Below are 12,386 nucleotides of genomic sequence, written 5' to 3'. Positions count from 1 at the left end.
TGGTCGCAATCAACAAAACAAGCATTCGATGATGGCAGTCCCAAGTTCCAAAACATGGGCAGTGACCAGTCAGTGCAGCATCGGGTTGCTACGCCGCTGCTGCAGCTGCCTGGCCAGTTGCGTGGGGAAAGGGAGGTGGCCAGGCCAGGCGAGGGTAGGCCCATGTTCTATCACTCTGTCCGTCAGTGTTGGAAGCGAGATCACGCAGAGGGAGGGGAAGGCACGGAAGGGAAGGGGAGTAGGGGAGAGCGCGCGCGGCGCAGCCGGCAGGTTGGCGAGGGGGAATGATGCCGGCGGCAGCTTTTTTATGGCAACAAGCGAACAAAATCGAAAGTTTTTATGAAAATTTTTCACCTCTTTGACCACTAATTAAAAATATTAAATAAAGTATAATTATAAAATATTTTTCAAAATTATGATACTGTAGCATGTATTGTAGCTAATAAGGTATTCGACTATGTAATTAGAAAATGGTTAGGGGGCGGTTACTGCAGCATCACTATAGCCAATCATGATAGAACTTGGCTCATTAGATTCGTCTCGAAAAATTACACCCATCTATGAAAAGGTTTTGCACATAGACTTCATTTAGTACTCCATGCGGACATTTGTCTTTTTTGTCATGTTTAGTTCCACGAGCAAAATTTTTTGTGTTGAAATCTTGTTAATTTGAAGTACTAAATAAAGTCTATTTATAAAACTTTTTGTCCAGATGGATTGTAAATCGCGAGACGAATATAATAATGCTAATTAATCTATGACTAATCAATAATTAGCGGATAGTTACTGTAGCATCATTATTGTAAATCATGGATTAAGTAGTCTCATTAGATTCGTCTCACGATTTACAATCCATCTATACAAAAAGTTTTGTAAATAGATTTCATTTAGTACTCTATGCATGTGTCGAAACATTATTTGTGACGTTTTTTTGTTTGCGGATTTATGGAGTGTAATCTAAACGGAGTCTTTGTATAATTTTGATGTGACAGCTACCCGAACACGGGCAGGGATTACCACGACGACGCGCGAGCGAGGGCGGACAAGACGGGAGCCGAGGGACGAGACGGGACGACGCGGGCTTGAGAAGACAGAAGAGGCCTGGCTGCTGGCTGCTGCAGTGCTGCCGCCGCCTGCCCCGTCTCCATCCGGCTGTCCGGCGATCCTGACCGGCGTGGTCCGCGTGCCACGGGGGCGCAAGACCGCAGCAGCAGCCAGCGGCGCCTCTCCATGCGTGTGTCTGGGGGTTTCGATTTCCAGGCGGCTGCGAATGGCCTACGTGAACCGGACACACGAAAGCTTCGTCCTTTTCTCTCTTTTTTTTGGGGGACTTTTCCCAATGCCGTCTCCCCACAAAGCCCAGCAGTGGTGCTGTAGCAACGCTGCCGCCGTGCCCACGCGAAACAGTGATCGCGCTCGCCGCGGCCGTGTCCACGCATGCGCCGTTGCTGCGGCGGCCTCCGTCATGGAGGGAAGGAAGCAGGGGACCCGGAGGGGACGGCGGCGCATGGGGCGAGCGCCAAGCGCCATTAATTGCCGGGCCGAACCAATTCCATTTCCATCAACCGCCTCTGCTGCTGCCGCTGGCGCTGACACCACCCCACCCACGCGCGCGCGCGCACGGTCGTCCTCCTCCTCCCCTCATGATGAGTCACCACCACCCGCGAACGGCAAAAGTCCGTGCGGGCGGGGTAGGCCTCGCATTTGCTCTTGCTCCCACCACCTGCCCCGCCCGCCCCGCCTACTCGCAACCGACGGCCCCCCTCTGGTCTCCGGCAACGGCGCCGGCCTCCGATCCCCTCGACGACTCGACAAGGCTCCAGCCCTCTCTAGCGGCGGCTAGCCCTATCCGCGCCTCTCGAATCGACCGGGGGGCGACGCGACACCGCCGTGCGCGCGCGAGCTCGATGTAGCGCGGGGGAGTGCTCTGTGTACGGGCCATGGCACGGGGGTGCGCAGCGAGCCTTTACTGCGCCCAGCGAGCGCCGAGCGGCCTCGCTCGTCCCTTCCCCCGTCGTTTCTCCGTCTCGCTAACTATGATCAATGCAGGGGGTAAGCGTCCTGTGATCGCCATGAATGAACGGGTAGCGCTGCTGCTTAAGTTTCGGGGAGTGTATCGCCGCCCATCGCCGTGTGCCGTCACGCGCCACGGGAGGCGCTCCGTCACAGGCCGCCCGGCGACGTGCCAGTAATTGTCGTGATGCCGTGTCCTGCTGCTGGCTCATCACGAGTCCGTTACACACCGCCGCTTGGCAATGGCATCACGGGATCGCAACTTGCGACGCCGCGGATCATGCTGCGCAGCTGACCGAGAGAGAGAGAGAGAGAGCGAGAGCGCACGGCGCAGAGGATCCGGAGGCCGGCCAGGCAGAGGCAGTTAGCCAGCCCGTACCCGCCCACGTCTCTCCTCGTCCGGTAGCATCAGGTCCGCCCGCCCGGCCAGCCTCGCCGGCCCCCCTCTCATCACCTGACGCCGCGCCAGCGCCACCGCCGACGAACGTGGCGGCCCCCCCGCGGCGAACCCTCCGAACCCGAGAGCACGGACGCCGTCACTGTTACCACCGCGCCGCCCAGTGCCGGCTCGACACGTTCCCGCCCGCTCCCTTCCGTCCCCGAGCCGGCGCACCGGATCACGTGGCGGGCGCAGGCCCGGGATCAGCGGCTCCCGGACGCCACGTGGCGCGCCGCCGACGCCTAATGCTGCCGGATTTTTAACACCCCGCGACCACGAGGGGTTAAGGTTAGCGGCCGGGCACGGGGGGGCCGGGTGACAGCGACCCAGCGGCGGGGCGAGCCGCGGCGCCGCGCGCGGATAAAAGACCCGGGCCGCCGCGCTCCGGCCCTGCCGAGACGGTCTCGCCGCCGCCGCTGCTGCTGCGAAAGCGATAGCCAGGTAGAGGGAGCTGGGTGCCGGTCGGGAAGGTGGGGGGAGACGCGGCACGGGAGGCCACCCACCGCCGTCCACGGCCTTGGCAGTGGGGATCGTTGGTCGGGTGGGAGGGACATGATGGAGATGGACCAGCACCAGCTGAGCATGGTGCCCTACGAGGGGGCCGGCGCCGGGGGCGGCGGCGGCAAGTACAAGGAGTGCATGCGCAACCACGCGGCGGCCATGGGCGGGCAGGCGTTCGACGGCTGCGGCGAGTACATGCCGTCGTCGCCGGACCAGCTCAAGTGCGCGGCCTGCGGGTGCCACCGCAGCTTCCACCGCCGCGACGCGGGCGCCTCCTCCTCCTCGTGCGGCGGCGCCGCGCCGCCCGTGTTCTTCCGCCCGCCGCCGGCGCCGATGCCCGCGCTGCTTCCCGCGCCGCCGCCGCACTACCTGCACCAGCACCACCACCACCACCAGGCCGCGCTGCAGGCGTTCCTCCCTTGGGTTCCGGCGGCCGCGGCGCCACCGCACCTCGCGCTGCCGTACCACCCCGCCGCCGCCGCCGCGGCCCCGTGGCTAGCGCGGTCCGGGTCCGAGACGCCGCCGCGGGCCGACGACTTCGGCGTCGCGGGCCTCGGCCTCGGCGGCGCGGCGGGGAGCGCGGGCGGCGCCGGCAACGGCAGCGGCAGCGGCGGCTTCGGGCGGAAGCGGTTTCGCACCAAGTTCACCCCGGAGCAGAAGGAGCGGATGCGCGAGTTCGCGGAGAAGCAGGGGTGGCGCATCCAACGGAACGACGACGGCGCCCTGGAGCGCTTCTGCGACGAGATTGGCGTCAAGCGGCAGGTGCTCAAGGTGTGGATGCACAACCACAAGAACCAGCTCGCCTCCACCTCCCCCGCCGCCGCCGCGGGCATCGGCATCAGCCCCGCCGCCGCAGGCATCGGCATCCGCCCCGCCGCCCCGGGCATGGGCACCGGCGCCGGCGACGACGACGACGACGACGACGAGACCGACGACTCCCCGCCCCGCGCCGCCGTCTCCTCCCCCTCCCCGTCCCCCATCAGCGTCTAGGCCTAGGCCAGCCGCCGATCGAGGGCGCTCCTCCACACTCCCCCCTCCCGCGCACGCTAATGAGCCCCGTCCGCTTAATCCCCCTAGGGTTTAGCGACTAATTAGCTCTAGCTCTAGGTAACTGTCGGCCAGTCAGTAGCTGCTCCCACCACAACTACCCCCTCGTGCTCTTGTTAACCTCCCCTCCCTGCCGGCTGCCCCCCGTGACGCGGCCGCTCCGTACGTCCGTGCAGCCACGGAGGGGCACATCTGTCATCTTTCCACTTCCGCCGCCGCTTAATTGGAGTGAGTGTTCTAGTTCTAGGCCCTGCTGCTATGCCGCACTGTCTCCTAATCATCAGTGACTAATGATTCGAGTAATGCTAAATCCACCTGAAATGCTTCGGGAGTCGGTGCGTGGAAATCTCCTTTGGAAGGATCTGAGATTTTTTTTTTGGTCGCGTCATTTTCTTGATACAAGTAATCGCATTGTTCTTGTCTGGTACGAGTAGTCTGTGTGTGTGTCTGGTTTGTCGCTGCGAGGAAAAGAAACCTGATATTTTGTTGCCATTTGCGCCCTGCGCCGCGGCCGGCGCGGTGCCGGAGCCGGGGCCTCGCCGGCTCGCCCTGGCTGCCTGCCGGTGCCTGGGCCGCGCTGCGCCTCTAGGCCCGGGCCTGACTTTCCGCTGGTTCACCGGTGTGGCTCGTGCTCGTGCCGCCGCGGGGCCGGCCGAGGCTTTCTCGCCGGTGTGGGGGCGCCGGCCGGAGACGCGTCGCGTCGCGTCCCACCCCTCGCGAGTTGTCTTGTCGGGGCGCGTCTGTGTCGAAGGCTCGAAGCCCGGCCGGCCGGCTGATGGGTACACGGCGGGTAGGGGCCTAGGGGGTGATGATGCGCGGCTGCTAGGCCGGGCCTGCCGGCGCCGCTGGGGGCTTTCGGGGCGGGGCAGGATCCGACACGGATCGCTCCGTCCCGTTCTGTCCCTTCGGGCCTCCAGCGCTGGGAGGACGTCGCAGCTCGCGTTGCGACGAGGCCCCCGTGTTGGCTTGGTAGGAGACCGGTCGCTCTTGCGCAAGGATTTGGTGGTGGCTGTGCGATCTGGGTTTGCCCCCAGTCTGGAGCTACTGGCGAGCCTCAAGCGCATCAGTTAGCTAAGCCCCGGCTCGCCGTCGCCGCTGGCCAGAGCAGCCGGCCGGCCGCACGGCAGAACTGGCGCCTGCGCCCGTGCGCGCCGCGGCGCCGGTACACGCGTGGCCCGCCGCCGTCATGGGTTCACGCAGCAAGGTGACGAGGCCACGAGCGGCCGAGGGACGGGAGCCGGGGGCTGGTGGTTCGTCGGGCATCGGGCGTGCGCTGTGCCTGACGGCCCGGCACGAGGGCGTGGGCCAGAGCCTCCGAACTTCCGGCGCCAGGCGCCAGCCGGAAGGGGCGGCGCACGTGCCGGTGGCAGGCCGATCGCGTGGTACAGAGCAGGTCCCTTGTTATCACTTCGTGATGCGGTTGATGAGGGACGAGAGCACTGTATGTGATCACCCCAGCCCAGTGATGCTTCCAGCCGCGTACTCCGACGAGCATGAATTCAACAAACACGTGATCAGCCGCTAACAAATTTTGGAAGGCTGTTCCACGATCATCGAGTACTCTCCGACATTTTTGGCTCGTCCTAAGTTAAATCTTAGCGGTGGACGGAGAATACGTAAAACTTTGTATAGATTGTGACGTAATGTTGGCATTATCTTATATTGGGCACTGGGCATGGACAATGGTGCCAATAGGGTACAACTGGCACAGATATTGAGATGCAAGGCTATATTTTAGGGGAATGTTTCATGTGCACAAAAAGAGCCTATTCCCTCCGCTCCAAAAAAAATTGCTTCTACGGAGTATAGAGTTTAAAATTTGACCTACAAAGAATGTTAACTTTGACCTAACCACTGTACCAAAAAGACAAGACAATTTCTGAAATATTCTTACACAAGACAACTAACACTTCATCCAATTATCATAATAGATAAAGATTTTTTTAGTAATTTTACACAGTATTGGTTTGCATGCTCATTCTTAGAATTGCATTTACTTTGGGACGGAGGGAGTATATTTATAAGCAAGATAAGAGGTCTAAGAGCATCTCCAAGAGTTCTTGTATCTTGGTTGGATTATCTAAAAAAACAAAAAGAAGACAAAAAAATCACTTCCAACAGGTATTCCATCCATCTCGTCTTGTATCTCGGTTTTGTATCCTGTAGGCTCCCCTTTCCATCTTTTGCTAGCGCCGTGCGCTCGGCATCCGAGATCTCCCGCGCCGCGGCCCTTGTTCCCGCGCGGATTTGGCTGCTCCCGCGCCCGCTGCCCTCTTCAGCGCGCGCCATCCACAACCCTCCCGCGCCCGCTGCCCTCTTCCTCGCGCACCTCTGCTTTTCACCGCCGATTCGCCACCAATCGAGCGGCACTCACATCCAGCAGGGGCGGCGCGCGCCAGTCCAGGGGCTGCGGCGCTAGTTCAGCGGGGACATATTTCACAACCTAGTGAATGGTGTAGAAGAGTCTCAAGATCTTTCACCTACTGCAGTCACACCCAATGATCAGGGTCCTGCAGCATCTAAAGGATCACAGGGAAGAACCAAAAATTTGGAGATGATGAGGACAGACTTCTTGTGTCTGCTTGGCTAAATGTGGGCATGGATCCTATTCGAGGAGTTGATCAATCACAAACCTCTTATTGGGCAAGAATCCATGAATATTTCCATGCTAACAAGTCATTCGAGTCAGATCGTACACAAGGTTCTTTAATGAATCGATGGTCCACTATACTACATGATGTCAATATTTTTTGTGGATGTGTGACCAGGATTGAGGATAGAAATCAGAGTGGTTGCTCAGTTGATGACAAGGTAAATATAATCCTTGCAAACAAATAGTTGTCTTTCATGTGATCTTGTTTCAACTAAATATTTTCATGTCTATGTACAGATTGCAACAGCATGTTCACTATTTAAGGCAGAAGACAGGAAGCATAGGAATTTTGCCTTAATGCATTGTTGGAGAATTCTGAAGGACCAGCCCAAGTGGATAGAAAGGCGCAAGCAAATTGGAGGACAAAAAACAACTAGTAATAAGAAATAGAAGACAAAGAAAAACTCATCTCCATCATCAGCTGCACCTATAGTCAGTGTTGATGCAGCACCAGCTCAAGATTCTTCAAAAAGACCAGATGGAACCAAGACAGAGAAAAAGAAGCTACGCCAACGTTTGACCATTAAAGCATTGGACTATCTTGTGGCAAAGTTGAAAGAAGCTGATGCTCAGAAAGATTTGAAGAAAGAAGAGACATGCAACAAGGCCTTTGCTCTGCAGGTGGAAAAGATCAAGGTTGGAGAGAGATCTGCAGCTGGAAAAGATCAAGTTGGAGAGAGAGAAATTTGAGTTCCAAAGAGAGCTGGAAGAGGACAAAATTATTGCTATGGATTTGAGCACAATGGCCTTCGAGGACCAGCAGTATTTCCAAGATCGTAAGAATAAGATTCTGGAAAGGCGTTCGAATATCTAGAATTTTTCTCAAATTAGTTCAGGTTCAGTTATGAAACTGTTTAGTTCAGGTTAGTTCAGTCTATCGTTGTTTACCTTTGTCGGTCATCAAACTATTTTTAAGTTATGGTTGTAACCAGCACAATGGTCAAGGGTCAAGACTGGAGATGATAAATGGTTTCTGTCAAAAAAATTTGTGTGCATGTGTGCCTTGTGATGGTACTGTTTGGTTTCTTATGTGCCGACTGATGTTTATTTTGCATTCAAGATGTTTATTCTACATTCAAGATGGTACAAATCACGTTCATGTGCTAGCTTGTGACCAGAGAAAAATGAACCTGCTGATGGGAGAAACAAGTTCCATTTGCTAAACAATTAAGAGGGTACAAATCACCAGCATTGTTGGAAAAAAAAGACATTGACCGAGAGGGTACAAATCTGGGTACAATTTGTCTAATTAATCAAGAGAGTATAAATCTGGGTGGTAATTCCACAGGTGCTCGATCAAATCTGCCTGAAGCCGAGTGTGGGTTTTCTTATTCTTGATGTTCTTGTAATTCTGAATGAAAGCTTCTAGTTCGGGCGCTTATTATGGGATATTGTCACCTTTTCTCCCATGTCGTCATAGTCGCAATCATATTCATCAGTGTATTCATCTCTCTCATCTTCAACAATCATGTTATACATTATGATGCAAGCCCTCATAATATTTTCTAGCGACTCTTCATCCCACAAGCGAGCCGGACCATGAACTATAGCAAACTGAGATTGTAGGACCCCAAATGCCCGTTCAACATCCTTTCTACAAGCTTCTTGTGCCTTTGCAAAATATTTCTTTTTATTACCTTGAGGCTCTGGAATAGTCTTCACAAAAGTGGCCCACAACGGATATATGCCATCTGCTAGATAATAACCCATAGAATAATTATTGCCATTGATATTGAAATTAACTTGTGGACCTTCTCCCTCAGCAAGCCTTGCAAATATAGGAGATCTTTGAAGCACATTGATATCATTATGTGAACTAGGCATATCAAAGAATGAATGCCATATCCAGAGATCTTTAGAAGCAACTGCTTCAAGTATAATTGTTGGCTCCTTTTTATGTCCATGGTACATACCATGCCATGCAGTAGGACAATTTTTCCAGCTCCAGTGCATACAATCTATGGACCCAAGCATACCAGGAAAACCTCTGTTGGCTCCAATTGCTAGTAATCTAGCGGTATCCTCTTCATTAGGCAATCTCATGTACTCCTGTCCAAAAATTTCAACAACAGCCACGATAAACTTTCTCAAAGCTTCTAAAGCGGTACTCTCACCAATACGAATATACTCGTCCAAAGCATCGGCCGCGACGCCATAAGCTAGCAGTCGGAATGCTGCCACAACCTTCTGCAAACAAGATAGTCTTAGGGTACCAGCCGCATTCCTCTTCTGCACAAAATATTCATCATGCTCCTCAATAGCATTCATTATGCGCATGAATAAATGTTGTTTCATCTGAAACCTATGTCATGACACAATTAAAAATTAGCTCTATTGTAAAGCAAGCCACTAAAAGTAACGATAGAAACTGTAGGCACAAATACTAACCTGCGTCTAAAAGTCTTTGGTCCGAAAGTAGGTTTTTTCTGAGAAATAGTCTTTGTAAAGAAGACCATGGTATAGTAGTCTTTCACGATCCACAACATCATGTCCCTCGACGGAACGAATTCGACCCGGATGATTAAGTATATCCTCAACTATCTAGTGTGCGGCACCAGAAATAACAGCTTTCCTCTCGTCATCCGAAGAGGAGGAATCAATGATTTCATCCATTACAAATTGATTGAATTCATCATCTGAATCCATACTCAATGAGGTTGTTGTCAAAGCAATATTAAAGACTGAATAAAAACACAGCTGATCAAAAAATCGCTTCAATGCGGTACAGATTGAAAAGGCACTACGTTGAAGTGATCACGTCATGATACCTCAAATTGATTTGATCCAACTTCCAGTCGTTGCACCGTCTGGACGTGGAGGCCAAGGAGGACTTCCAGTCGCTTCAATCGATTTGATCCAACTTCCAAACGACTTTCAGGCGATGAAGCTTGAAGGAGTAGCGGCACAACGCTCACGTCCAGGGGCGCGCGCCGGGCGCTCACGTCATCAAGGGCGGCGCTGGCACTAACGTCGTCCAGGGGCGGCGGCGCGAGTGAAGGGGCGGCGGCGCTCACGTACGTCACGGCATCGCGAACAGATTTCTCGGTGGAATCGGAAGAGTCGATGGAATTAGATGACGTGGACTCAATTTTGAATATAGCCATCATATTTTACCTAGTCTTTTGGACTACCCCATAGAATTAGGTGTTTTTCTATTTTTACTAAAGGCCTACAACCTCCTAATTTAACTAATAAAATACAAGAGCTCTCGGAGATGCTCTAAGTTTCAAGGTATGGAGAGTATCCGAGAGGACAAACTTTTCAAAAAAGAGAGAGAGAGTATCCGAGAGGGTCTTTACAAAAAAGGTATCAGGATTATTTATGTATCTGACGAGAATCATAAAATTTTTTGATACTGGTTCGCCAAGTATCCTCCGATACGTATCTTTTTTTTTTAAGTCTCCAATACATATCTAAGGAGCATCAATCTACGATAAGTATTGGTATCTAATACGCTAGTGTCTGCAAAGTATACGCGCATCGCAGAGATAACAGCACCAAAAAGTAATCTTTGGCTCCATTTGGATGTCGATATTGGAGCCCTTGGCATTGAATTAGTTTCAATGCCAAATCAGACTAGTATTGGTATTGGGTTACAATACCAAAGTCATTGTTTGGATGCAGATGAAATTGCTAGATGGAATAGAGGAGCAAGGCAAGACGAGGGCGGCACAAGTTGTCGGGAGGGAGGGAGGACGGGGCGGGGCAGCCCACCAAGGGAGGGAGGATGGAGGCGGCGCGGCCCGCCGGCGTAGTGGGGAGGGGGAGGGCGGCGGGCCTCACCGGCGGAGGGAGCAGAGGGCGGCGCGGCTCACCGGACGGGAAGAAGAGGAAGGTCGCGGCGACGGAGATGGAGGGCCGCGGCGGCGAGAGACGGTGGAGGGAAGGAGCAGGCGGCACGGCTCACCGGCGGCAGGAGCAGCGGGCGGCGCGCCTCACCGGCGGAGGGAGCAGAGGGCGGCGCGGCCTCAACAGCGGAGGGAGGAGAGGGCGGCGCGGCTTGCTGGACTCACCCCCGCCGGAGGAGGGAATGGCGACGGCTATGGCGGGGTCTGAGCGATTCCTCCCAATATGGAGGGGCATGGCTCGATTTTGATGAAGGGCTATTTTAGCTGTCGATCGATTCCGTGGTATTGGCTCCTCAATAACAAATCTCAATTCCACATACATCCAAACAACGGTATTCGTCATTTGCAATTCCAATTCTCAATTCCGACCTCCAGTGCCAACATCCAAACGGTACCTTTGGTGTTTCCGACGCAAATGATATGGAACGGCCTGCTTTACAGCCTGATTAATAGACCTTGAGCAAACAAAGGAAAGGAAAATAGTATTACGCGGCATTAGTACATTATTACCCTTCCAACGGGCAACGGCCTGGCCCATGATTCCTGCCGGCGCAAAAATCCTTGTAATTGTAACGTAAAAGCATCCACAGTTTTTTTTAGGGGGTAAAAGCATCTACAGTTGAAAATTCTATTCATGCCCAGTCGCTCTCGCTCCTGGCACTTGCAGGCCCACCTATCCAATTGCGACGCAAATTCGTGCCGAAGCCCAGAAACCAGGCTGCCTTTCGTTTTCAAGGACGAGGTTTTTTTTTTGTTTCCGGACCGTGGAAGCAGCACGCGATGGCCCGAAGCTCATGTCGAACCCAGGCGGCCAGGCGGTTTTTTCTTTTTTATATTTTCAAAAAATAAAAATTTCAAAAATATATGTCCGTTTTCAAATATTTCAAAAATACCCCCGTCGCCCCCCCATAGGGCGACAGGCCTTAAGTGTAATTTTTTTTGTTCAAATTCGCAATGAGATCCCTGGAAAAAAAGGCCCTGTCGCCCCCAACGGGCGACAGGGGCCTGTCGCCCCCGCCTCGGGCGACCGCTGGGCCCAGCGCGTGCCCCAGCCCACGGGCGCGGCAGGGGGGCCTGTCGCCCCCCTGCGGGCGACCGGGGTATCCCCCTATAAAAGCTCCAACCCTCCCCTCCTCATTTGAGTCCGAAAATTCCACCAAAAATCCAAAAAAAAAGAGAGGAGTGAGGAGAAGGAAAGCTGCGAAGCCCTGCCGGATTCAGCACTTGTGATCTGCAGGTTAGTACATTTAGTTTATATATTGTTATATTTAAGTACTATGTATTTAAATATGAGTAATTTAAGTAGGGGTGAGTAATTTAATTTAATTATTGCTATAGTAGAACCATTTAAGTAGGAGTTCAATGATACTTTAGTTTGTAGTTACGTAGTAGTAAATTAGTTTAGAAAATTAGTTCTACGCATTTATTATTACAATTGCAGTACTATTAGAGACGTGTTTATAAATTAATTATGATTTAGAATAGAATTTGGCATATGCAGTATAGAATTTGAGTGTCATCACATAGTTATGAATACTTATACGTTGTAGTTGAATTTCATACTTAGTTTTTACGGATTATTGAATAAGTTAGTGAAGTAAAGAGTATAACTCGATAAGTATTATGTGATATACAGATATGTCGAGCAAGATGCAGTTTCAAGTATTTTATGGTGAATACAATGTTATGTATGGGCCAAATAGAATAGATCTTTCTGCCTTTAAGCGCACATCTAGCGGCATAGATAAACCTCTGGAAAGGAGTTTTGGTTCCATATGTAAGTGGCTGCAGCGTGGGTTCCATGTTGATCCGTTGACACATGTGATCACTGTCCAGTCTCTTGTTAATTGGGAGGTAGAAAGTGAATTATGGGAATTGATGATGA

The 12,386-nt window shown here is 52.9% G+C and overlaps 2 protein-coding genes and 1 pseudogene across 2 annotated transcripts; 2 read left to right on the top strand and 1 right to left on the bottom strand.

Moving 5' to 3' along the window:
- The first annotated feature begins 2,725 nt into the window (after window positions 1-2,725).
- On the top strand, window positions 2,726-4,334 carry LOC120641026 (zinc-finger homeodomain protein 8-like). Its single transcript, XM_039916981.1, has one exon. It carries the CDS (start codon window positions 3,005-3,007, stop codon window positions 3,941-3,943), a length of 939 nt encoding a protein of 312 aa, XP_039772915.1. The 5' UTR covers window positions 2,726-3,004; the 3' UTR covers window positions 3,944-4,334.
- Window positions 4,335-5,186: 852 nt separating this feature from the next.
- On the top strand, window positions 5,187-7,467 carry LOC120640135 (annotated as a pseudogene).
- Window positions 7,468-8,018: 551 nt separating this feature from the next.
- LOC120640134 (putative nuclease HARBI1) lies at window positions 8,019-8,921 on the bottom strand. The gene has a single exon (XM_039916012.1). It carries the CDS (start codon window positions 8,919-8,921, stop codon window positions 8,019-8,021), a length of 903 nt encoding a protein of 300 aa, XP_039771946.1.
- Window positions 8,922-12,386: the final 3,465 nt, after the last annotated feature.

The sequence above is a fragment of the Panicum virgatum genome, chromosome 7K (assembly GCF_016808335.1).
Source record: "Panicum virgatum strain AP13 chromosome 7K, P.virgatum_v5, whole genome shotgun sequence".
Lineage (NCBI taxonomy): Eukaryota > Viridiplantae > Streptophyta > Magnoliopsida > Poales > Poaceae > Panicum > Panicum virgatum.
The sequence above is the reverse complement of the archived record's forward strand: the minus strand, read 5'-3'. Positions and strand labels throughout refer to the sequence as shown.

What these genes read in the sequence shown, in the direction of transcription:
- LOC120640134 (XM_039916012.1), bottom strand. Translation starts at nt 8,921, where the DNA reads ATGAATGCTATTGAGGAGCATGATGAATATTTTGTGCAGAAGAGGAAT.
- LOC120641026 (XM_039916981.1), top strand. Translation starts at nt 3,005, where the DNA reads ATGATGGAGATGGACCAGCACCAGCTGAGCATGGTGCCCTACGAGGGG.